Source organism: Vulpes vulpes, chromosome 10 (assembly GCF_048418805.1).
Source record: "Vulpes vulpes isolate BD-2025 chromosome 10, VulVul3, whole genome shotgun sequence".
NCBI lineage: Eukaryota > Metazoa > Chordata > Mammalia > Carnivora > Canidae > Vulpes > Vulpes vulpes.
In genome coordinates this window covers 98,625,569-98,647,573 of record NC_132789.1, presented here as the reverse complement: position 1 = coordinate 98,647,573, position 22,005 = coordinate 98,625,569, and the positions used below count along the sequence as shown (strand labels likewise).

Here is a 22,005-nt window from a genome sequence, read left to right as displayed (position 1 = left end):
GTTGGCCCGTCATGGACCTGCCTCCTCCAGGCAGTCCCCCAGGCCCTTGCAGCTGTGACCCAGTTCACTGTTGGACCGTCGTGGACGCCGCCTCCCCCAGGCAGTCCCTCGGGCCCTCGCAGCTGTGACCCAGTTCACTGTTGGCCCATCGTGGACGCCGCCTCCCCCAGGCAGTCCCTCGGGCCCTCGCAGCTGTGACCCAGTTCACTGTTGGCCCGTCGTGGACGCCGCCTCCCCCAGGCAGTCCCCGGGGCCCTCGCAGCTGTGACCCAGTTCACTGTTGGCCCGTCGTGGACCCGCCTCCTCCAGGCAGTTCCCCGGGCCCTCGCAGCTGTGACCCAGTTCACTGTTGGCCTGTCGTGGACCCGCCTCCTCCAGGCAGTCCCTCGGGCCCTCGCAGCTGTGACCCAGTTCACTGTTGGCCTGTCGTGGACCCGCCTCCTCCAGGCAGTCCCCCGGGCCCTTGCAGCTGTGACCCAGTTCACTGTTGGCCCGTTGTGGACCCGCCTCCCCCAGGCAGTCCCCCGGGCCCTCGCAGCTGTGACCCAGTTCACTGTTGGCCCGTTGTGGACCCGCCTCCCCCAGGCAGTCCCCCGGGCCCTCGCAGCTGTGACCCAGTTCACTGTTGGCCCGTCGTGGACCCGCCTCCTCCAGGCAGTCCCCCGGGGCCCTTGCAGCTGTGACCCAGTTCACTGTTGGCCCGTTGTGGACCCGCCTCCTCCAGGCAGTCCCCCGGGGCCCTCGCAGCTGTGACCCAGTTCACTGTTGGCCGGTCGTGGACGCCGCCTCCTCCAGGCAGTTCCCCGGGCCTTCGCAGCTGTGACCCAGTTCACTGTTGGCCCGTTGTGGACCCACCTCCTGCAGGCAGTCCCCCGGGGCCCTCGCAGCTGTGACCCAGTTCACTGTTGGCCCGTCGTGGACCCGCCTCCTCCAGGCAGTTCCCCGGGCCCTCGCAGCCACAGCCCCACCAGCCGCCCCGCTCGGGCCCTTCCTTTCCTCCTGCGCCGCTGCCCCCAAGTCCGGGGATGGAGGCCAGGGGTCCTCGGAAGCCGCGGGGCCCTCGGGGGCGGGGGCGGGGGGGGGCGGGAGCCCGCGGGGCAGACCCGAGCCAGGCCGCCCGGTGTCGCCCGGTGACGCCGCCCTGCGGACCCGAGGTTGGGCGCAGGCGGGCCCAGGGTGCCGGGGGGGGGGCAAGGGGGGGACCGGGGTTCCCAGGGACACCGCACCCGACACTGTCCGTGCGCCGGGGCCGCGGTCCCTGCCCCCCAGCGCCCGCCGCGCCCTGCCCGCCAGGCCGTCAATTATTTTATAAAGCAGAAAATAGTAACAATAATCATTTCTTTAAGAAAATCCGGCGTCTTATGTGATTGTCTCGTGGGGCGTCGTCAACTGCGGGCCGTGTGGGCTTCGTCCTCAAGGAGCGGCCTTGGCCGATTGCGCTGGGGGGGGCTCGGCACGTGGGGGGGTCGTGCACCTGCTGCGGGCTCTGGGGGGGGGGGAGTGTGCACCTGCCGTGGGCTCACGTGGGGGGGGGGCGTGCACCTGCCGCGGGCTCACGTGGGGGGGGGGGGCGTGCACCTGCCGCGGGCTCCGCGGGGGGTGGGGGGAGCGTGCACCTGCCTTGGGCTCACGTGGTGGGGGGCGTGCACCTGCCGCAGGCTCACGTGGGGGAGCGTGCACTTGCCGTGGGCTCACGTGGGGGGGGGCATGCACCTGCCGCAGGCTCACGTGGGGGGGGGGCGTGCACCTGCCGCGGGCTCACGTGGGGGGGGGCATGCACCTGCCGCGGGCTCACGTGGGGGGGGGGGCGTGCACCTGCCGCGGGCTCCGCGGGGGGTGGGGGGAGCGTGCACCTGCCGCGGGCTCACGTGGGGGGGGGGGCGTGCACCTGCCGCAGGCTCACGTGGGGGAGCGTGCACTTGCCGTGGGCTCACGTGGGGGGGGCATGCACCTGCCACGGGCTCATGGGGGGGGAGCGTGCACCTGCTGCGGGCTCTGCGGGGGGGGGGGGGGGGGAGCGTGCACTTGCCGTGGGCTCACGTGGGGGGGGCGTGCACCTGCCGCGGGCTCACGTGGGGGGGGGGCGTGCACCTGCTGAAGGCTCACGTGGGGGAGTGTGCACCTGCCGCGGGCTCACGTAGGGGGGGCATGCACCTGCCGCGGGCTCCGCGGGGGGGGGGGGGGGGGGGCGTGCACCTGCCTGGGTTCTGCCAGGGGGCGGGTGGGGGCGTGCACCTGCCATGGGCTCCGCTGGGTGGGGGGGGGGGAGGGGCGGGGGGTGCACCTGCCGGCCGCTGCTGACCTCGCCTCTCTCTCGTCCGCAGGCAGCACGGCTCTCCTCCTGGTGCTGAGCGTGCAGCACTCCTTCCCCGCGCCCGCCCGGCTGTATCTTTACCTCGTCCTGGCCATCCTGGCCCTGGAACTGCTCTGTTCCCTGACCTGTCTGCTCATCTACACAGGTGAGAATCACAAAATACCAGTGAGTCCTGTTTCTGAATTTGTGTCAACAAATTTTTGTCAAGTGACACCTTGTATCCGAAAAATAAACACAACAAAAAAAAGATCCACAAACGTTTGGTTTATCAAAGGCAACTGAGATGTAAGCCTGGCACTTAAATTCGAAATGACGAAATACAGATTAAGTAAATAAAGATGCATGCAAACTGCATTTAGCCCAGACTTGCTCTAAGACAAACCATTTAGGAACTTATTTTCTAAATTTAGGGCTGTCTGAGGGCCGGTCTGTTTGTCTCTCTCTGTCTCTGTCTCAGAACTCTCAGTGATAAATTTTTTTTTTTAAGATTTTTTTTTTTTTTTTTAATTCACGAGAGACACAGAGGGGGCTGGAGGGGCAGAGACCCAGGCAGAGGGAGAAGCAGGCTCCATACAGGGAGCCTGACATGGGACTCAATCCCGGGTTTCCAGGATCACTCCCTGGGCTGAAGGCAGTGCTAAGCCGCTGAGCCACCCGGGCTGCCCCATAAAAATTTTTTTAAGGTTTATTTATTTATTTGAGAGAGAGAATGGGAGGGGCAGAGGGAGAAGCAGACCCCCTGCTGAGCCCAGAGCCTGGTGTGGGCCTATCCCAGGGCCCTGGGGTCATCACCTGAGCCACCCAGGCACCCCAGTGGTAAGATTCTAGTAAGCTTTACCGGGGCGCCTGAGTGGCTCAGTTGGTTAAGTGGCCAGCTTTTCATTTCAGCTCAGGTTCTGATCTCAGGGTCCTGGATGAGCCCTATCGGGGTCCATGCTCAGCTCAGCAGGGAGTGGGCTTGAAGATTCTTTCTCTTCCTCTGCCCTTCCCCCTGCACACATTCTCTAAGATAAATAATCTTTAAAAAAAAAAATAAAGTAAGCTTTAGATATATAAACATGAAAAATAGATGGAGGGATACTTTTGACAGAAAAGAATTCAAGAATTCAAAGAATTCAAAAGAATTCAAGAATTCAATCTAGAAAAATCTAGATTTCATTCCTGCTGCAATATTGGCATATAGTCAATCTGTCCAAAATACTAGCTTATTTTTTGCTGCTGCATAACAGTTATTTTGTGACAATAAAATATCTCCTCTATGCATTTTGAAAGAGAGTCATTAAAAAAATAATAATAAAGAAAATAAAATAAAAAAAGAAAGTCATTTCTCTAGTTATGAAAGACAAAGTCCTGTGGATCTCAACTCATGTTTCATTTTACTGATTTTTTTTTTTTTTTTGGTGCATCTCCTGAGGCCTATAGAAGAGCATTTAGAATATGAATGGGGTAACTAGTTTATAAATGTGAATGTCACATTATTGATTGACCTTTATAAACTTTTCTGTAGTTATTACCTAACAATGAGCCAAATTATGGAGAAGATTGCATTCTGCACCTCACTTAAAAAAAAATGTATATCACCCACTAAACTTCCTAGAAAAGAATGAGACTTTGGGTTTTTTTTTTAAGATTTATTTATTTTTAAGATTTTATTTATTTATTCATGAGAGACACAGAGAGAGAGAGAGAGAGGCAGAGACACAGGCAGAGGGAGAAGCAGGCTCCATGCAGGGAGCCCGACGTGGACCTCGATCCTGGGTCTCCAGGATCACGTCCTGGGCCGAAGGCGGTGCTAAACCGCTGAGCCACCTGGGCTGCCCAAGACTTTAGTTTTAAAGGTTAATTTTTCTGCATATAAGAAATAGCTTGCTACCATGTGACAAACGAATTTTAAATTACTTTGTTGATTGAGGTCAGTTCCATTCTACAACACTTCGGTCAAATGCTGTAAATGAAGAGATAGTTTAGCTCTGAATATAGCATTCACTTACCATGTTATTTTACGGTAGCTCTACTACTTTTATTTATGATAGACATGGAGAGAGAGAGAGAGGCAGAGACACAGGCAGAGGGAGAAGCAGGCTCCATGCCGGGAGCCCAAGATGGGACTCAATCCCGAGATTCCAGGATAGCGCCCTGGGCCAAAGGCAGGCGCTAAACCGCTGAGCCACCCAGGGATCCCCTACTTTTATTTATTAGAAAGGGTGCAAGCCTTCTGGTAGTGAGGTATTTTCTGTAGTACCTATCGAATGCTCTATGACGCAGCCGGACTTAGGAACATTCCAAAGACCATGTGAGTAAGGGGAAATTGGGGCACCTGGGTGGCTCAGTCAGTTAAGAATCTGCCTTGGGCTCAGGGCAAGATCCCAGGGTCTGAGATCAAACCCCCATCGTGCTCCCTGCTCAGTGGAGAGCCTGCTTCTCCATCTGTTTGCTGCTCCCCCTACTTATGCTTGTTCTCTCTCTCTGTGTGTGTCAAAGAAATAAAGTTTTTTTTAAAAATTGCTTTATTCTATACGCAAAGACTTAGTAACATATTTCATTAATATTAAAATTTATATCTGAATAAAAACACCATTAAATCTTAAGTGAATGTTTCCCTACTGTAAGAAAACCTGATAATTGCTAATTCCGACTTTCAAAATACATGGATGGTTTACATAGGAAGGGTTTATAATATAATTAATAAATTTAGGGTTGCCACAAATATTGAATTTCTTTGGAAGATCGAAGTATGACTGTTTTACCTCCACATCCTTAAGAGTAGGCTTAACTTTTTAAATTCTATAATGTTCCTTTAAATGTATTGCAGGTTTTGACAGGAGAGATTTAGGGAGTAGCTTCTAGAGACAAACGTTGCTTTTGTTCAATGTCGTAGAAAATATAAGCTTGGGCCCCGATGTATGGACTCTTCTTGTTTCTCCATACTGAAATGATTTGAAAAGATAATGAGTTTTGATAACATTGAAAGTGATTCTTCAGGACATGACTCTTTGATATACTAATTATAACCTGACCTTGACTAGCGTATTTGCATTTTAAGTAGTTAACCTCTAGAAAACAAGATGGACCCTTCTCCTTGGGCACTAATTTGCTTTACTACCTCTACAGGGGAAAACTAGGAAAATAAAACTTGAAACAGTTTTGACCTACTAAATTCGATTAGCTCTGTTCATTTAAAAGTAAGCCAAAGGGATGCCTGGGTGGCTCAGTCAGTTGGGTGTCTGCCGACGGCTAGGCCATGATCCCAGGACCCTGGGTCTAGCCCACGGGCTCGCTGCTCATGGGGGGGAGCACTTTTCCCTCTGCCCCTCCTCCAACTCGCTCTCCCTCTCCCCACCCTCTGAAATGGATAAGTAAAATCTCAAAAAAAAAAAAAGTAAATAAAAGATGATTTAATTAACGCCACCCAGTTATCAGCCTTCCAGCAGCCGGTACAACTGCTCTGAAGCTGTGAGAGATTCGGGCTAGAATGGAAGCGGTGACCAGCGCACCTGCCCTTTTCCGTGTCATGACGTCCCAGCATGCCTGCTTTCCTTGGCTTACGATGGAAAGAGTGGTTTGAATTGGTGATGTTGCCTGACTTTTGATCGAGAAAACGCTGAATGTGTTCAATCCAACCTATTTTAAAGGCCACAGAGACCTTTTTATTTTGTCAGACTGTGATGCGTCTCTGATCTCTGTCCCCTGGCTTGCACCTGAATACCGTAGAGCTGTCTTCCCTGTCCCCCACTTCAAGAAGCTTACGCGTGTTCCAGGCTCCTTCCTTTGTTCAGGAATTCTGATGCGAAGAGGCCATTTGAGAGAGCCAGCTAGGATGTGAACAGGAAAGCTCCCATTCCCCGGCGGCCGCCACGAGCCGGTCGATTCTCGGCCTTCATCTTCCCCAGATGGCATCTGACACAACTGACCTCCTGGAAACGTACCCCTCTTGCTCTGGGCCTCGTACCCCTCTTGCTCTGGGCCTCGGGCTTTCCCGGTTTCCTGCCTGCCCCCCGGGGCCCCATAGCCGCCTTCCCTCCGTGCCCTCCCTGACCCGTTGGAGGGAGCCCCAGGCCTCCGTCCATCTCCCCTAACCCCGGAGCCGTAGCACCTCAAGTGTTGTGTCTGGGCCACGGGAAGCCACGAGGAGCTCCTCGTCTCCAACGTCCCTGCCGTACCCAGAAGGCAAGGGCATCTCGGCAGGGTGCACACCACGTCTCTTGGTATCATACGGCATCGTACGGCCTGCTTCTTCCCAGTCCTTCCTAACGGACCCTCCGCAAATCTCCCAAATTTCTCACTTTTAACCTCTTCTTAAACTTCTTGAGCCTAGGAGTCAGCTGAGCGTGCACATTAGAATCGTAGGTGAGCCTGGCCGTGCCACACAAGGTGCGTATCACGTGACTCAGCCATCGCATTCCTGCGGATAAACCCAAGACACCGGAAATGTCCGCATCTCCACAAAACCATACAGTTGTTCAAAGAAGTGTCCATAATGGCCCAAAGTGGAAACGGTCTAGTGTTAGGAGGTATTAGGGCTAGATCAGCACAACGTGCTGGGTCCATACGGTACAATGTTATCCGGTCCTCGAAAGGAGCAGGTACCCGGAGTGACGTGCTGCTGTGTGCCCAACACGCATGGCCCTTGGAGACGGGCGCTGCGGGCGAGCAGCCCTCACGAGGACTGTGTGGTGCGAGGCCTTGGATATGAAACCCCCAGAACGGGCAGCGTGGGGACAGGAAGTAAGACGGGGGTTGCCTGGAGCCGGGGCGCAGGGGGCAGATGGGGAAGGACGGCCAGTGGGTGCCGGCTCGCTTCCTGGAGTGAAGAAGATGCTCTGAAAGTGGCTGGAGGTGGTTGCACAACCCGATCCTACGCTGAACCACGGCACTCGCGCTTTACGTGGACGAATGCGGGGCACGTGTCACCCGGAAAGCTGGTGTGCAAAAGGGAAGAACGGCATGTGGAGCTTTGAACACCTGTGCAGCAGGGATCGGCCCGGCCCCCCGGCCCCCGCGTGGCACACGCTCGCTCACTCGTGCTGCATGGACAGTGGACACTGCAGCCGCCGCCGCAGCCCTGGCCTCCTGTCCCCGTGGAGCCTCCTCTCCGGAGACGGCTCGTCCCGGCAGGTGCCAGAGTCCTCACCCAGGCGGGGCAGGGCCCGGGCCGTGGACGGCTATCCCGACGCGCGGTCTGTGGGCGCACCTGCCGGTCGGGCACCGTCCAGGGTCCCGAGGCCTCTCCTCCGGAGCTGTATCCCTCTGGCTGTATCCTCCCGGGACCTTCGCCTGTGCAAGCGCATCCTGGCCCCTCCCATCACAGCAGGGCCCCACCCTTGTTGCTTCTTGTGACACTAGTTACCTCACTAAAGGCCCTGGTCCCAGTCAGTCACACTGGGGGCGAGGGCTGGCACGTGTCACTTTGGGGGAGCGCGGTTCGGTCCATTGCATCATGTATCCCCACAAACCGCCCAGCTGGTCGGTGGCCTCTGAATGGCCGCACTGCGGTCCTCTGTGGGTCGTCAGCTTCCCGGCGCGGGGCCCTAACGGCGCTTTCCTGGAGAAAAAGCCCCATTAGGGCCCTGCCACTGTGGAGACTGATTTTCATTCCCTTTTATTTATTTATTTTTTAAGATTTTTTTATTTATGATAGACATAGAGGCAGAGAAATAGGAGGAGGGAGAAGCAGGCTCCATGCCAGGAGCCCGACGTGGGACTCGATCCCGGGACTCCAGGATTGCACCCTGGGCCAAAGGCAGGCACTAAACCGCAGAGCCACCCAGAGATCCCCCTTCATTCCCTTTTAGCAGATGGTTCCCCACCTCTTTATTACCGGTGGGTTCCTGTGTCCCCTCGTCCTTTCTCATTTTGCTACTAAAAATGACCATCTGCACCCTCGTGGGCAGCCCCCAGGTGAGCAGAGCCACCCTAAGCTTTATGTTCACCTGCTAAGTGATACTTTCCAAGTGTTCCAGGCCACAGCAAGACAGAAGTGACTGGAACACCTTTCTCTTCTTCCAAACGTTCCACCATCCTGTCCATCCTCCCCGTCTCAGCCAGCTGTGCCAGCCCCACCTCTTGCTAACTCAGAGACCTTTTTGTCGTCCCGGGCTCTTCCTTCCACCCTACATGTCCCATCAGTTGGCCTGCCTCCCCATCCATCTCCTCTCCTCTGTCCCTGCCACGGCCACGCTCATCACATCCCGCGGGGATGAGTCCAGTAGGCACACTACTCGCCTCCCTTCATCTTCTTAGTCTGCATTCCTTCTCTTCCCAGTGTAATTGGATTCATAGGTAACTCTGATCGTGAACAACTTACCCGTTCAGAGTTTTCTAAATGTCTAGGGAGGAAAAATCTGAAACAAAAGGCTCTCCATGAGCTGGCCCTACTCATCTCTGCCCTTGGTGGTGAGGGGTGGTGAGCTCCTTTCAGTGACTCCCATTTACTCTCGGGACATAATCTCAGTGCTTCGGCCTGGCACCAGCCCCTCAGGTCTTCCCTGCCTACCTTTCCACCCTACACACACACACACCTTCTCGAGGTCCTAAGTATTTGCTCAGGCTCTTCTCACACTAAAAGCATCCTTCCTCTCTACCTCCCTAGTCTGTGCAGTTAGTTCTCACGTTTCCCTCAAGGCTGGACTCAAGCCCTACCATCCTCCTCCTCCATGACCTGCCCTCCCTTCCCACTCCTGCTGAGTTAAGGGGCTGCTTTCCAAGATATCGCAGCTCCTTGTGCAAGCTTTGATTTTGGTTCTTTTCATACTGTCTTGAATTGTAGACGTATCATCTGTATTTTATCCTGGACTAGTCGCTCTTTTTATAGCGTAGTGTCAACATTGGAGGCTTCAAAGTCCTGATTCCTGGATTAGAATCTTGGCTACTGGGACGCCTGGGTGTCCCAGATGCAGCAGCTGCATCTGCCTTCGGCTCAGGGCATGACCCTGGGGTCCGGGGTCGAGTTCCATATTGGGCTCCTTGCAGGGAGCCTGTTTCTCCCTCTGCCTGTGTCTCTCATGGATGAGTAAATAAAATCTTACAAAGAAAGAGAGAGAGAGAGAGAGAGAGAAGAAAGAAAGAAAGAAAGAAAGAAAGAAAGAAAGAAAGAAAGAAAGAAAGAAAGAAAAAGAAAGAAAAGAAAGAGAAAGAAAGAAAGAAAGAAAGAAAAGAAAGAAAAGGAAAGAAAAGAAAAGAGAAAAGAAAGAAAAGAAAAGAAAAGAAAAAGAAAAGAAAAGAAAAGAAAAGAGAAAGAAATGTGGCTACTTACTTACCTTTCCTTTCCTGGGCTTCATTGTATTTTATAAAGCCGGAGCGACAAGGGCATCCACTTCAGGGGGTAGTTCTGAGAACTGAATGAGGCAAACTATGCACAATAGTTCACCTGTGCCTTCTGTGTTTTAAATTCACCAAAAAAAAAAAAAAAAAAAAAAAAATCATAGCTGTTATTATTATTAACAATAATGATACTGTCCGTATTCCCAGTGTTTAGTACAGGCCTGGCACATGGACTTTCAGAGGTTTGAGTACATCCATAAACAAACCTGTGTATTCACCTTATGAAGCATTTTTGTCCATATTAACTTACTTGAAAAGCATGGCCAATTAATGTAATTTGAATAAACGGAAGCAAAAAATGTTTTTCGTGATTAGATAACCTGACAATGATGACTTTATTATTTTAGTGAAAATTCGAAAATTTAATAAAGCCAAACCACAGCCGGATGTACTTGAAGAGGAAAAAATCTATGCTTACCCCAGCAATATCACCTCGGAGACTGGATTCAGGTAAGCTTTGAGTGGGGAATGAAAGACTAGAAAAAAAGAATTGTAGGGCTCCCCACCCCGCCCCCGGAAATCTAGAAAACATTCCACTGCTAGTTTATAGTTGCGCAGATGTGCCTTTCGAATTCAGTTTGACCTGCTTACTCCCATTCAGCTGTGATAAAGTCTAATGAAAGGATCTCAGTTTGGAGTATTTCCCTTAGCTTATGACGTCAAGGAAAAGGTCCCAAATACAGCACCGTGCTCTGCAAGCTGGGAGGGACCCCTTTGCGGAGACTACTGAGCACTGGTTAGCAGGTGCCACCCGTCACCGTGTTGATTCTGTGCAGGACCGGCTCAAGCCTGGAAGACATCGTCGAAAAGCAGGGAGACGTCATCGCGCACCTGAAGCGACACAACGCCCTGCTGAGTAAGCGGTTGCTGACATTCACTTCCTCCGGGGACTCTCCGCCCAGTAGAGCGTGAGGGCCTGGCCAGGCCAGCGGCTGCAGAGGGAGTGGGGCCCACTGACCACCTGACAAGCCGGCCCAGCGGGTGGCAGTTTGGGCTGGATGCCACTGGATGCCACTGGATGCCACTGACGGTTCTTATTTGAAACCTGAATTGTGTTCTCCCTGTGGGGCTGTTGAGCAGGTGGGACTCGTGGGTCACCTGAAAGGTGCTTCACAGAGCCTGGATGCTCCGATGCTCCCGGAGGACGTCTCTTTTTGCACATTTTGAAGTCCTTTGCCGTCTGGCTCATCCGAGGATCAGAGGTATGATTAAGCCTGGTCTCGCACAGCGCTGCATCTGCAGGCTGTAGAACCCTGGAATGACTTGGCTGCTGATATGGAGGAGACTGACGGGATCATCTGTTTTAAACAAGGGTTTGATCAAATAAGTTCTTTCCACTCTTAAACTGATGGGAGGAGTCATTATTTTTTGTGGTTAATTAATGTTTTCTTTGCCCTGCGGAGCCTCACCACGTACCCGACCTGCTTGTGTGCTGTGGGATTACAGCTTGGCCCTGTAGCTTTTATGAAGAATTTCCTCCCCGTAGGGCCCGTCTCACTAGGTGATTTACTATGCAAACTCCTACAGCTTTTCATTCTCCACAAATAAAAGAATCAAGATCGCTCGGACCAGGGTCAGACTGACCAATGCTGCTCGTTCTATCAGCAGCACCTTCCATTGGCAACAGAAATACCCGAGAGAAAACCTGAGAACTTTCCCTTTATTTTAATCCTTCTTCAAGGAGTTGCCATGTGCTTCAGTATTGACTATCCCTTGATTAGATCAAGAAAGGTAGGTTCAGTGGCTCTAAGCGGGTCTAAAGAGGAAAAATTATACTTCTTTAAGTTTTATTTATTTAAGTAATCTCTATGCCCAATGTAGGGCTCAAACTTGACCCAGGGATCAAGAGTCACGTGCCCTTCTAGCCGAGCCAGCCACCCGCCCCCGGAGTATACTTTCAAATTATGAAAATAAATTGTCATATAAACTTACATAGAGATATTAATTATATCTAATTCTCCAGGTGGAATGAAGCATTTTTGTAAGTAAAGGGCATCATTTCCTCAGTTTTCCCAGTCTGCCCCTTTATCCATTTGTGTTAGCACCTCTGTTACTGCCCTAGGAAGCTTCATAGGAGGGGAGGGGACATTTTTGATTATGTATGTGGGTCATTAACTGAATAATCAAGATATCATCTGAAAACCCTAGGTATACACAGGTATTTCTCAGGGGATGCAGTCATTCGGTCCCATCCGGGTCCTTAGGAGGGTGAACACCAGTTACCTTCAGATCTAGCCATTGCTGGGACCTTCTACAAGTTGTCTTCTAAGGTAAAAGTAATGGCGCGTCCTCCGCAGACAATCCCCTTGAGGCCCCAAAATGACGACACTCACAACTAAACGCAAAATTGTATTTTTAAAATTCAGATTGTATTCAAGTTTCCTGACTTATCCTCCCTCCCTTCTTTTTTTTTTTTTTCTCCCCTCACCTTCCTTTTTACTAAGTATTATCTCAAAACTATTGCCTTCTCTGGAAATCTATCTCTGTGTTGTGGAAGAGGCTATAAACTGCATCTGCGGCCTCCGCAGGAGCTTCCTGGGTGTCATCTCAAACTGGCCCCTGTACCTGGAGGGCTGGGGCAGACCCGAGAAAGGGCCAGACTCCCCAGGCCTGTAGGCCGCAGGCCTAATACACACGGGAACCTCGAGCCAGGGCCTGTGTGGGGTGGCTGCGGGCGGGCAGATCTCTATAGAGGCCTGCACTGGGTTCCGTCACCTGTGCGGTCCAGAGCCCCCAGGGCACATCGCTCTCCCAACTACCTTTCCTCAGCTCCCCGGTGACCTCAGCTCCCCGGTGACCGTAGGGAGCAGAACACAGCCTCCAAGGACAGGGGAGGGGGACCAGCCTCTGAGGGCCCAGTCCTCCAAATAGCCTTCAGCTATGTTCCTTTTCAAAAGGAAAACACCAGTGGTAGATGATTCTTACTTAGTTTTAAATTCAGTTGAGGGACACTTGGGGGGCTCAGTGGTTGAACATCTGCCTTGGGCTCAGGGCATGACCCCGGGGTCCTGGATGGGGTCCTGCATCGGGCTCCCTGCGGGGAGCCTGCTTCTCCCTCTGCCTGTCTCTCTCCCTCTCTCTCTGTGTCTCTCATGAATAAATAAAATCTTTTAAAAAATAAACTCAGGATCTATAGTCAATTTCTAAGGTTTATAGGATGAACTTTGGTTTACAGAAAGAGTTTATAAAGTTAGGATACTCAGATTCTGATGTACCATGTCTGTATGACCACAGACTTTCCCAAAGTCAATAATGCACATATCAAACAGTAAGAAAAGTGAAACAAAGTATCAGAACTAGGAAGACCGGGTCATGAGCAAAGCCCTTTAAATGTCAAGCGTTCTATTCACCAGGCTCTCGGTGAGCAAGCACAGCAGGTACGAAAACTAAGGAGACCCTGGTGTGGAAGGAGGAAGAGCACTAGGATGGCTAAGCTCCGGGTGAAATAAGGGCTGGAAGCCCGGGGCCTTAGGCACTCTGGGTCAGGGTGCCCCCCCCAGGAAGGGGCTGCAGGGGTTCCAGGCAGACTAAGGAGTAAAGAAGGCAGGGACAAAGGCCATGAGCAGCACTGGGTAGTAAAGTTTGAACCCAAAGTGTGAGGGAGGACATGGGGACAGAAGACCATCCGGTCGGGGAGGGGCCCCATTCGGTCTCGCTGAGGGGCCTGCCCTGGAACATGGTCCACCGGCGAGTGCCAAGCAAGGAAGTGACAGGGTCAGTGTTATTTTCAAGAGGATCAGATTATAGTACAATGTGGAGGAAGGCTCGGTGGCAGAAAGATTTGGCCCTGAACTAGGAGGTATAGCTACATTTTTTTGAGAGTATGTGTGTGGGGGGCGCCTGGGGGGCTCAGTCGGCTAATCATCTGCCTTCAGCTCAGGTCATGATCCCGCGGTCCTAGGATGGAGCCCCGCAGCCAGCTCCCTGCTCAGTGGGGAGCCTGCTTCTCCCTCTGCCCCTGCCCTATCTCTCTCTCTAATAGATAAATAAAATCCTTTTTTTAAAAAGAGTATATATGTATATACGTGGAATACATATATTTCTATAATTTGGGGATTTTGTTTCAGATGACAATAGCATCGTGACTTATAAGCTAAAAGCTCACTTTTTAAATAGAGCAATATTGAAAAACATAAGGAGAAAAATAATTTGAAATCCTGCTACCAAGGACTTGTACCAACAGTGCTTATCGTCCCCCTACTCTCACCCGTTGTGGCTGTTATCAGTCTGTTCAAGTCTAGCCCATCTGATAGATTAAAAAATACATCATTGTTGCACACTGCATTTCCTTAAATATTAATGAAGTTGAGCATTTTCCTCCATATTCCTTGGCCTTTTATCTGTCTTTTGTGATATGTATAGATCAGGCCTTTTTCTTATTATTCTACTGGGATATTCTTTTTCTTAAATATTCTTATATCCTTTCGATATAAGGATAGTCCTCAGTTTATGTTTCTTGGAAATCTTTCATTGCTTTGAGTTCACAGAACTGAATCTCTAAAAACCACGCCTGATGCATTCTTGTGTGAGAGCCAGCAGTGTCGTGAGTGAATTTTAATATACCCAGGCTTCTGCTGCAGGCCCTGCTCTTCTTCCAGGGACTCAAACCCAAGTCATAAATGAATCAAGCAACTTCTTTTTCCTCTAAGGCAGCATTCCCCAACCTCGGCACTATGGACATTTCAGGTTGGATTATCTTTGCTGTGAGGAGCTGTCCTGTGAATTTTAGGAAGTTTAATTGGTATTTCTGGCTCTTGGATGCCCCTGCGCACCCCCAGCTGTTACAGCTAAAAATGTCTCCATACCATGTGTTTCATTTCATTGAACACTTAGCATTTCATTGAGAACTGACCATGTGCCAGAGCGTATTCTAGGTCCTGGGAGTTCAGGAATCAATAAGACAGAGAGGGTTCCTGTTCTTGTGGAGTCTACATTCTAATGATAGTGTGGGAGGTGGGAGTAGAGGGAAGAAGATCAAAGTGAACACAGACAAGGAAACTGACCATTGGGTTTGATAAGTTTGATTATTCTGTAAATTAGACCTCATGGAGCATTCTTACATTAATATGACTTACGGAGAAAATTTAACTTCTGTGTACTGCACCATCCAGAAAACCAAATGGCAAATGAAATGAACTTTATGTTCTTTCCCCATCCTTTTTACAGAAAAGACTTACTTTAGGGACTTCACAACTTGATCAGAGATGGTTTCATAGGTCTTACATTTTTAAGGAAACAGACATTAAATAAATGACAATCACAAATCACAAAAATCTCTAAACACGCCCTAGGTTTCCAAAGGAAAATAGTTTCATTTGTAAACCAAGGAAGGCTGTCTCTAATTCTCTCTGCATTTTTAATCCAGTCTCACTTTTCACCCTATTACTACACTGAAACTGTTCTCAAGGTTACCAAAAACACCCTTCTCTGTGGCTTGAGCTAGGAATGGATGCATAGGTCTCCTCTTCTTAAGCCTGTCAGCAGGTGCTAGTAGACTCAGCTGAGCACTCTTCCAGGATTCATCTTCTTCATTTTGGCTTTCAAGACACAGCAAACTCGTACTTGTTTTCCGAACTCATTGGCTCCTTGTTCTGTGTCCTTTGCAGGTTCCTTTTCTTATTGTACACCACAGCTCAATCCCTGGGTCTCTTTCTTCTCCATCAGTACTCACTCTCTTGGTAATCTTGTGGCTTTAGTACAGTCTACAAGCTGGCAACTCCCAAATGTGTACCTTCTTGAACTCTAGACTCATATACCTAGCTGCCTCATCTAGAGCTCTAATTAATGTCCAAGACATCTCACAAACATAACATATCCAAAGCTGGGATGTCCTTCACAGCCTTCTCTGTCTCTACAGTGATGGTTCCTCTACCCCTCACATCCCACAGTCTCTCAGCAAATCCTGCTGGCTTTTCCTTTAAAACAGATCCAGAATCCATCATCTTTACATGGATTTTTGTAATAGTCTCTTAAGTGGTGTTTTAGCTTCTAATCGCCACAATCCCCTCCCCCCACACTCCCAAAACATCTGTATTTAATACAGTAGCAAAGAGATTCTTCTAAAATATCCATCAGAGGGATCCCTGGGTGGCGCAGCGGTTTGGCGCCTGCCTTTGGCCCAGGGCGCGATCCTGGAGACCCGGGATCGAATCCCATGTCGGGCTCCCGGTGCATGGAGCCTGCTTCTCCCTCCGCCTGTGTCTCTGCCTCTCTCTCTCTCTGTGACTATCATAAATAAATAAAAAAAATTAAAAAAAAATAAAAATAAAAATAAAATAAAATATCCATCAGATCATGTTACTCTAATGGTTTAATGGTTCCCTATCTCAGTAAAACCAAAGCCTGACGGTGACTTCCAGGGCTGTAGAAAATCTGCTCCTCCTCCCACCCTTAACTCATCTCTTCCTACTCTTCCTTTATGTACTCTGTTTCAGTTATATTGTGGTTTTTCTATTGTGAAGTCCATCCCCACCTCAAACCCTCGCAGTTACTGTTCTGTCTACTTGGAATGATTAATTCCCATATACCCTTCATCCTTCAAGTCTTTTGTTAGTGTTACTTTCTCAGTGAGGCCTGCTCTGGCCCACTATTTAAAATTACAGCCTTTCCCACACTCAGCACTTTCTAGCCCCTTACCCTTATAGGGGTTTATACTCTTTTACCCCAAAGTATGCCACTTTGACTTATTGAATATTTTGAAATAAAGATTCTTGAGAAACAAACAGCAAATGCAAGAACACTCTGACCCTTCTCTGTCCCTCTGAAAGGAGATTATAAATCTCCCACGTGAAAGGTGTCCTCCCTATACTAGGAGGTTAGAAGACATCCGTATGACCAGAGATGGGATTTAGGGCTATAGACTATATAAACAAACCTTTTTACTTCTTTACCTATTCACTACCCCCAAGCTCAAACCCCTTTGTCTTGTCAATTTTTTTATAAATGTATTGCTTCTTTGTCTAAAAGGTTTAAAGGCTTCCTGCTTTGGTCACTTCTTTGAGTCACCCTTTTAATGCAGCTCTTGTATGTATGAAATTAAATTAGTTTTTCTCTTGTCAATATGTCTTAGGTCTATTTTATTATTAGACCAACCAAGGAATCCAGAAGGGAAGAGGGAAATTTTTTCTTCCCCTGCACCCTGTTTGAGTTGTTTCCCAGTGTACTTACCACCTAAAATATTACATAATTTACCCATTCACTTTGTTTCTCTCTCCTGACTAGAATGTCATCCTATCAATTTCAGATATAGCAAAGATTTAAAATAAAAGATAAAATAATTATCCTACATAAGATTTTCATTTGAAAAGAATGCAACAGAAAACAAAGCAGGAAATAGACGTGTGGAGTAACATCAGAAATAAGACAAGAACATCCACACTTCTTATTCTGGAGGTTCTAACAAAATATGTATGTAAGAAAAAGAATACATAGAACTATAAAATTTGAAAAGGAAGTGATAAAATTACCATTATTTGCAGATGGTATGATTGAAGATACAGAAAACTCCAAAGGACCTATTGGGAAAGCTATTACAAAATATACAGAAATAAAATAATTCAATAAGGTGGCTGGCAGCAAAATTAATATGTAAAAGTCTATTGCTTTTTATAAGCAACTACTAACTAGGAGATGTAATTCAAAAAAAGGCCCCATTTATAATAATAACCACAAAAAAAAAAGATTAAATATCCAGATTTTTTTTTTTTGAAGAAAACTTGAAAACATAACTAAAAGATATAAGACATGAAAAGGCATGATATGGGCACACCTGGGTGGCTCAGTTGGTTAAGCATCCCCTTCAGGTCAGGTTGTGATCTCAAGGTTGTGAAATTAAGCCTCCTCCCTACCCTATCGATCCACCCTCCTTGTCGAGCCCCCCCACTTTCAGCTCCACATTCAGCAGGGAGCCTGCTTCTCCCTCTCCCCCCCACCCCCCCACCCCCACCCCCCACTGCCACTTATGCTGTCTCTCTCTCTGTCTCTCTCTCTCTCTCATAAATAAAATCTTTAAAAAAAAAAAAAAAAAGGCTTGACACATCCTCAGAGACTTGACATTGTAAACATGGCAGTTCTCCCTTGTTAAGCTATGTATGAGGACTAGTGCTAAGATATCAGAGATATTATAACAGTATAATTAAAACAGTGAGATACTGTCTGCAAATAATCACTGTGTCAAAAAAAGAAATGTAGAAATAGACCAAAGTGTAGATGGGAGTTTAGGATATAAAGGTGACACTATAATCACCACCAAAAAGTTAGCTCATTCAGTAAATAGTGTTGAAACAACTAGGAAAACCAATAAGGGAAAAAACGGGTTTGTGGAAGGATTTCCATCTAAAATGAAACTGGAAGACATGAAACAGAGAACCTCACGTGCCTTTTAGAAGCATGGAACTTAAGAACTGAGACTGGTTTTCCATAAATGCCTGATTTACAGAGGATAGACTTAGCTCCTGACCAATGAACATCCACCAAGAATCTCTCCCCATCCTTATGCCAATGAACTTAGTTTGAACTCCAGCTGGACGCACACCCCTACTCCTTGCCCATGAATACAGCCCGCCCCAAATCCTTAACAAATTCACCTGTAGCTTGCTAGAGCATGCATTTCCTTTTTTTTTTTTTAATAAGATTTTTATTTATTTATTTATTCATGAGAGACAGAGAGAGGCAGAGACACAGGCAGGGAGAGAAAGCAGGCTCCATGCGGGGAGCCCGATGTGGGACTCGATCCTGGGACTCCAGGATCACGCCCTAGGTCAAAGGCAGGTGCTAAACCACTGAGCCACCCAGGGATCCCCTAGAGCATGCATTTCCTGAATTGCAACTCCTCTGCTATTCCCAGAGACACTCAATTTCTGATAATTTGAGCTTGCTTCAGTTTACCTCTTTCTTTAGGTTAACAGATTATTATATCTCCACCTTAAAATTCATATCTAATAAATTCTAGCTGATTCAAAGATTTCACTGTTTAAAATAAAACTATAAAGGTTCTATAAATAATGGGAGAGGTTTTTATTTATTTTATTAATTTTTTTTTGGGGGGGGGAGAGGTTTTTAAAATCATTTCAGAATGAAGTAACTTTTTCTAAGACTGGTGCAGAAGCCACAAAGGAAAAACCTGATATATTTGACTACATAAAAATTTAAATTTCCCCTTGGCAAAAATGGTTATGAGATGCATATACCAAAAGTTAAAAGACAAATAGAAAACTGGGTTAAAAAATATTTACAGGGATCCCTGGGTGGCGCAGTGGTTTGGCGCTTGCCTTTGGCCCAGGGCGCGATCTTGGAGACCCAGGATCGAATCCCACATCAGGCTCCCGGTGCATGGAGCCTGCTTCTCCCTCTGCCTATGTCTCTGCCTCTCTCTCTCTCTCTGTGACTATCATAAATAAATAAAAAAAATTTAAAAAAAAAATATTTACAATTAACGTCATTGTCTGCGATTTGTGATTTATAAAAGGAAGTATTTATTTGGCATAGAGCTTCTAAAAGCCTTGAAATTTCCTAAGAGCACTAGGAACATCTTCTGTTGGTCTTTCAGTGGGTTTATGAATAGTTGGAGAGCTGCAAAAGTGAAAGGAGTGTCTTGTTCATAACAAGCCCCTTTCAGTGATACTTGAGTTTGTTATTGAGGTGACTTTTGGAAATCCCCTAAAGAGAGGAGCTGGTTGCCTGCAAGACCAGCCATGTGACTTATTAGAGTTGGAACTCACAGTCCACCTCTGCCAACCTGTGGTGGGTGAAACTGGGCAACTAGGAGATGAGTGGGAGCGAGATTTCATTGTACAATACCTTTTTACCTTTTGAATTTTGAAACTTGGCTTTTATACCTATTCAGGTATTACATTTAGGAGCGCCTGGGTGGCTCGGCAGTTGAGCATCTGCCTTCAGCCCAGGGTGTGATCCCAGGATCCGGGATCGAGTCCCTCATCAGGCTCCCTGCATGGAGCTTGCCTCTCCCTCTGCCTGTGTCTCTGCCTCTGTCTCTCTCTGTGTCTCTCATGAATAAATAAAAAAATATTTTTAAAACAAATATTATATTTAAGATTTTTAAATTATTTATTTATTTGAGAATGGGGGAAGGAGCAGAGGGAGAGGGACAAGCAGACTCCACACTGAGTGTAGAGCCCAAAGTGGGGGGCCTCGATGAGGGGGGGGGGGCTTGATCTAATGACCCTGAGATTAGGACCTGAACCAAAACCAAGGATAGGTCGCTTGACTGAACTGAGCCACCCAGGTGCCCCTACATTTAAGATTTTAAAAGGCAAAGCAAAGAACACGCAGCTCACAGATGAAGCATAGTGCCCAAAAAACATGTGAAAAAACAGTCCACCGATCAGGGAAATAGGAGACAAACCACCGTAAGAGACTCTTAACCAGAGGAAACAGACTGAGGGTCACTGGAGGGGAGCCGGTGGGGGATGGGGTAACTGGGTGATGGGCATTAAGGAGGGCGTGTGATGTAACGAGCCCTGGGTGTTATATAAGACTCATGAATCACTGACCTCCACCTCTGAAACTGATAATACATTAATGTTAATTTAAATTTAAAAAATAAACGGTATATTTGCAAGCCAGAGTAACAAGAATAGAGATTGTTTATATCCAATCTTGGCAGGGCAGGAGTGTGCACAAATGGATATACCAATAATGGGCAAATACGGGGAAAAGCATTCTTAGTGGTAACTTGACCCAATAATTTTGACCCCGATCATCTTTCCTACAAAAATATTCATATGTGAAAAGTTACACGAGGGAAAGTTTACTTCATTTGCTTTTTTTAAAAGATTGTATTTATTTGCGAGAGATTGAACTTGGGCGGGGGGCGTGGAGCAGAGGGACAGAAGCAGACTCTGCACTGAGCAGAGAGCTGGAGGGACATGAGGCTCCACCCCAGGACCCCGGGGTCACCCCCTGAGCAGAAGGCAGATGCTCAACCCCTGAGCCCCCCAGGCGTCCAGGTTGTTAGCTTAAACCCCGCGTGTTTTCCTGATCTCCTACAGGACCAGTAACTCTCCGGTAATGGTTCAAGGACTGGCTACTTGAGTGGCACTGGTCTTTGTTAACTGTCTTTATTTCTTCAGTTCTCTCTTGAACCCACACACCTCTCTGGCTTTTGCTTCCACTGCTCCCCAGAAACTCCTGCTGTCAGGTAGTTGACTGGAGGCTTCCGTGTTGCTCAGTACGCACCCCTCCCCATCCTGGATCTCGACAGTCACATCCGAGTCATGCCCTCCCTAACGCACTTTCTTTACCTGGCTTCCAGGGCACCACGAACGTTTGGCTCCTTCTCACCTTCCTGGTAATTGCTTCTCAGTCTCCTCTGCTGGTTTCCCGTTTTCTAGACCCAGTTTTAGCATTTATATACAGCCAAATTCACTGTTGGTGTGAAGCTCTGTGACTTTTGAAAAAAGTGCAGCGAGAGTTGTATGACCAATACCACAAGAGTAATAGGTTGACAGGGGAGGCTGAGATGAGGGGAAGGTGGGGGGTGCTAGCCACAAATGTGTGAGTGATTTGTTACAGCAGCAATAGGAAGGCATTACAATAATCAAGATAAATAACTTCATCAGCGCTTGCCCCCAAAATATCAAATTCTATGGTCCCTTTGGAATTAAACCCTTCCCTGATTAATAACCACTGACGAAGACTGACCTGTTTGTCATCTGCCTAGTCTTGTCTTTTCCAGAATGTCGTGTAAATGGAACCACAGAGTGCGTGGCCCTTAGGTCCGTCTGCTTTCACTTAGTGTAATGCATCTGGGACCCATGTATGTTATGATTATCAGTAGTTCGTTCCTTTTTCTTGCCAAGTGGTGTTCCCAGGGCATACCACAGTTTATCTGTTGTGTTTGGGTTGCTCCCCGTTTGAAGCTCCCTATGAATAAATCTGCTGGAAACATTTGCATTAACGTTTTTGTGTGAACTTCATTTAACTGATGTTTTCATTTCATTTGGGTAAATACCTGTGGGAGAGATTGCTGAGTGATATAGTAGGTATACCTTTAGCTTTATAAGAAATTGCCAAATTATTTTCCAAAATAAATGGACCATTTTGCATTCCTACCAGCAGTACAATAAAAATTCCAGTTTCTCTGCCAGTCCTTGAATTATCACTTTTGAAAAATTTTAGCTCTTCTTACTAGGTGTATAGTAGTAACTTATTGTGTTCTTTATTTTCATGTAACCAGTGGCGAACATACGATCTTGAGCATCTTTTCATGTGCTTATTTGCCATCAGTTTGTGTTATTTGATAAAATGCCTGTTCTAATAATTTATCCCTTTTTTACCAGGTTGCCTGCTTTTTTAGTGCTGGTTTTTAAGAGTTCTTTTTATATTTATCTGCCCCTTGTGTGAGCCACTCA

General features: G+C 48.1%; 1 protein-coding gene across 2 annotated transcripts in view; it reads left to right on the top strand.

The window, feature by feature from the left end:
- TMEM192 (transmembrane protein 192) overlaps positions 1-21,547 on the top strand; it is a 37,523-nt gene extending 15,976 nt beyond the window's left edge. Inside the window, exons 4-7 of one of the 2 annotated variants that reach the window (XR_011995001.1) lie at positions 2,325-2,459; positions 9,982-10,084; positions 10,411-12,619; positions 20,538-21,547. Coding sequence is in view for 1 of the 2 variants with exons in the window: in XM_026008091.2 (XP_025863876.1) it covers positions 2,325-2,459; positions 9,982-10,084; positions 10,411-10,546 (374 nt within the window). In the remaining variant the exon portion in view is untranslated. Of the gene's footprint in view, positions 1-2,324; positions 2,460-9,981; positions 10,085-10,410; positions 12,757-20,537 lie in introns of those variants that run through there. The other variant, XM_026008091.2, reaches the window with a different exon arrangement.
- Positions 21,548-22,005: the final 458 nt, after the last annotated feature.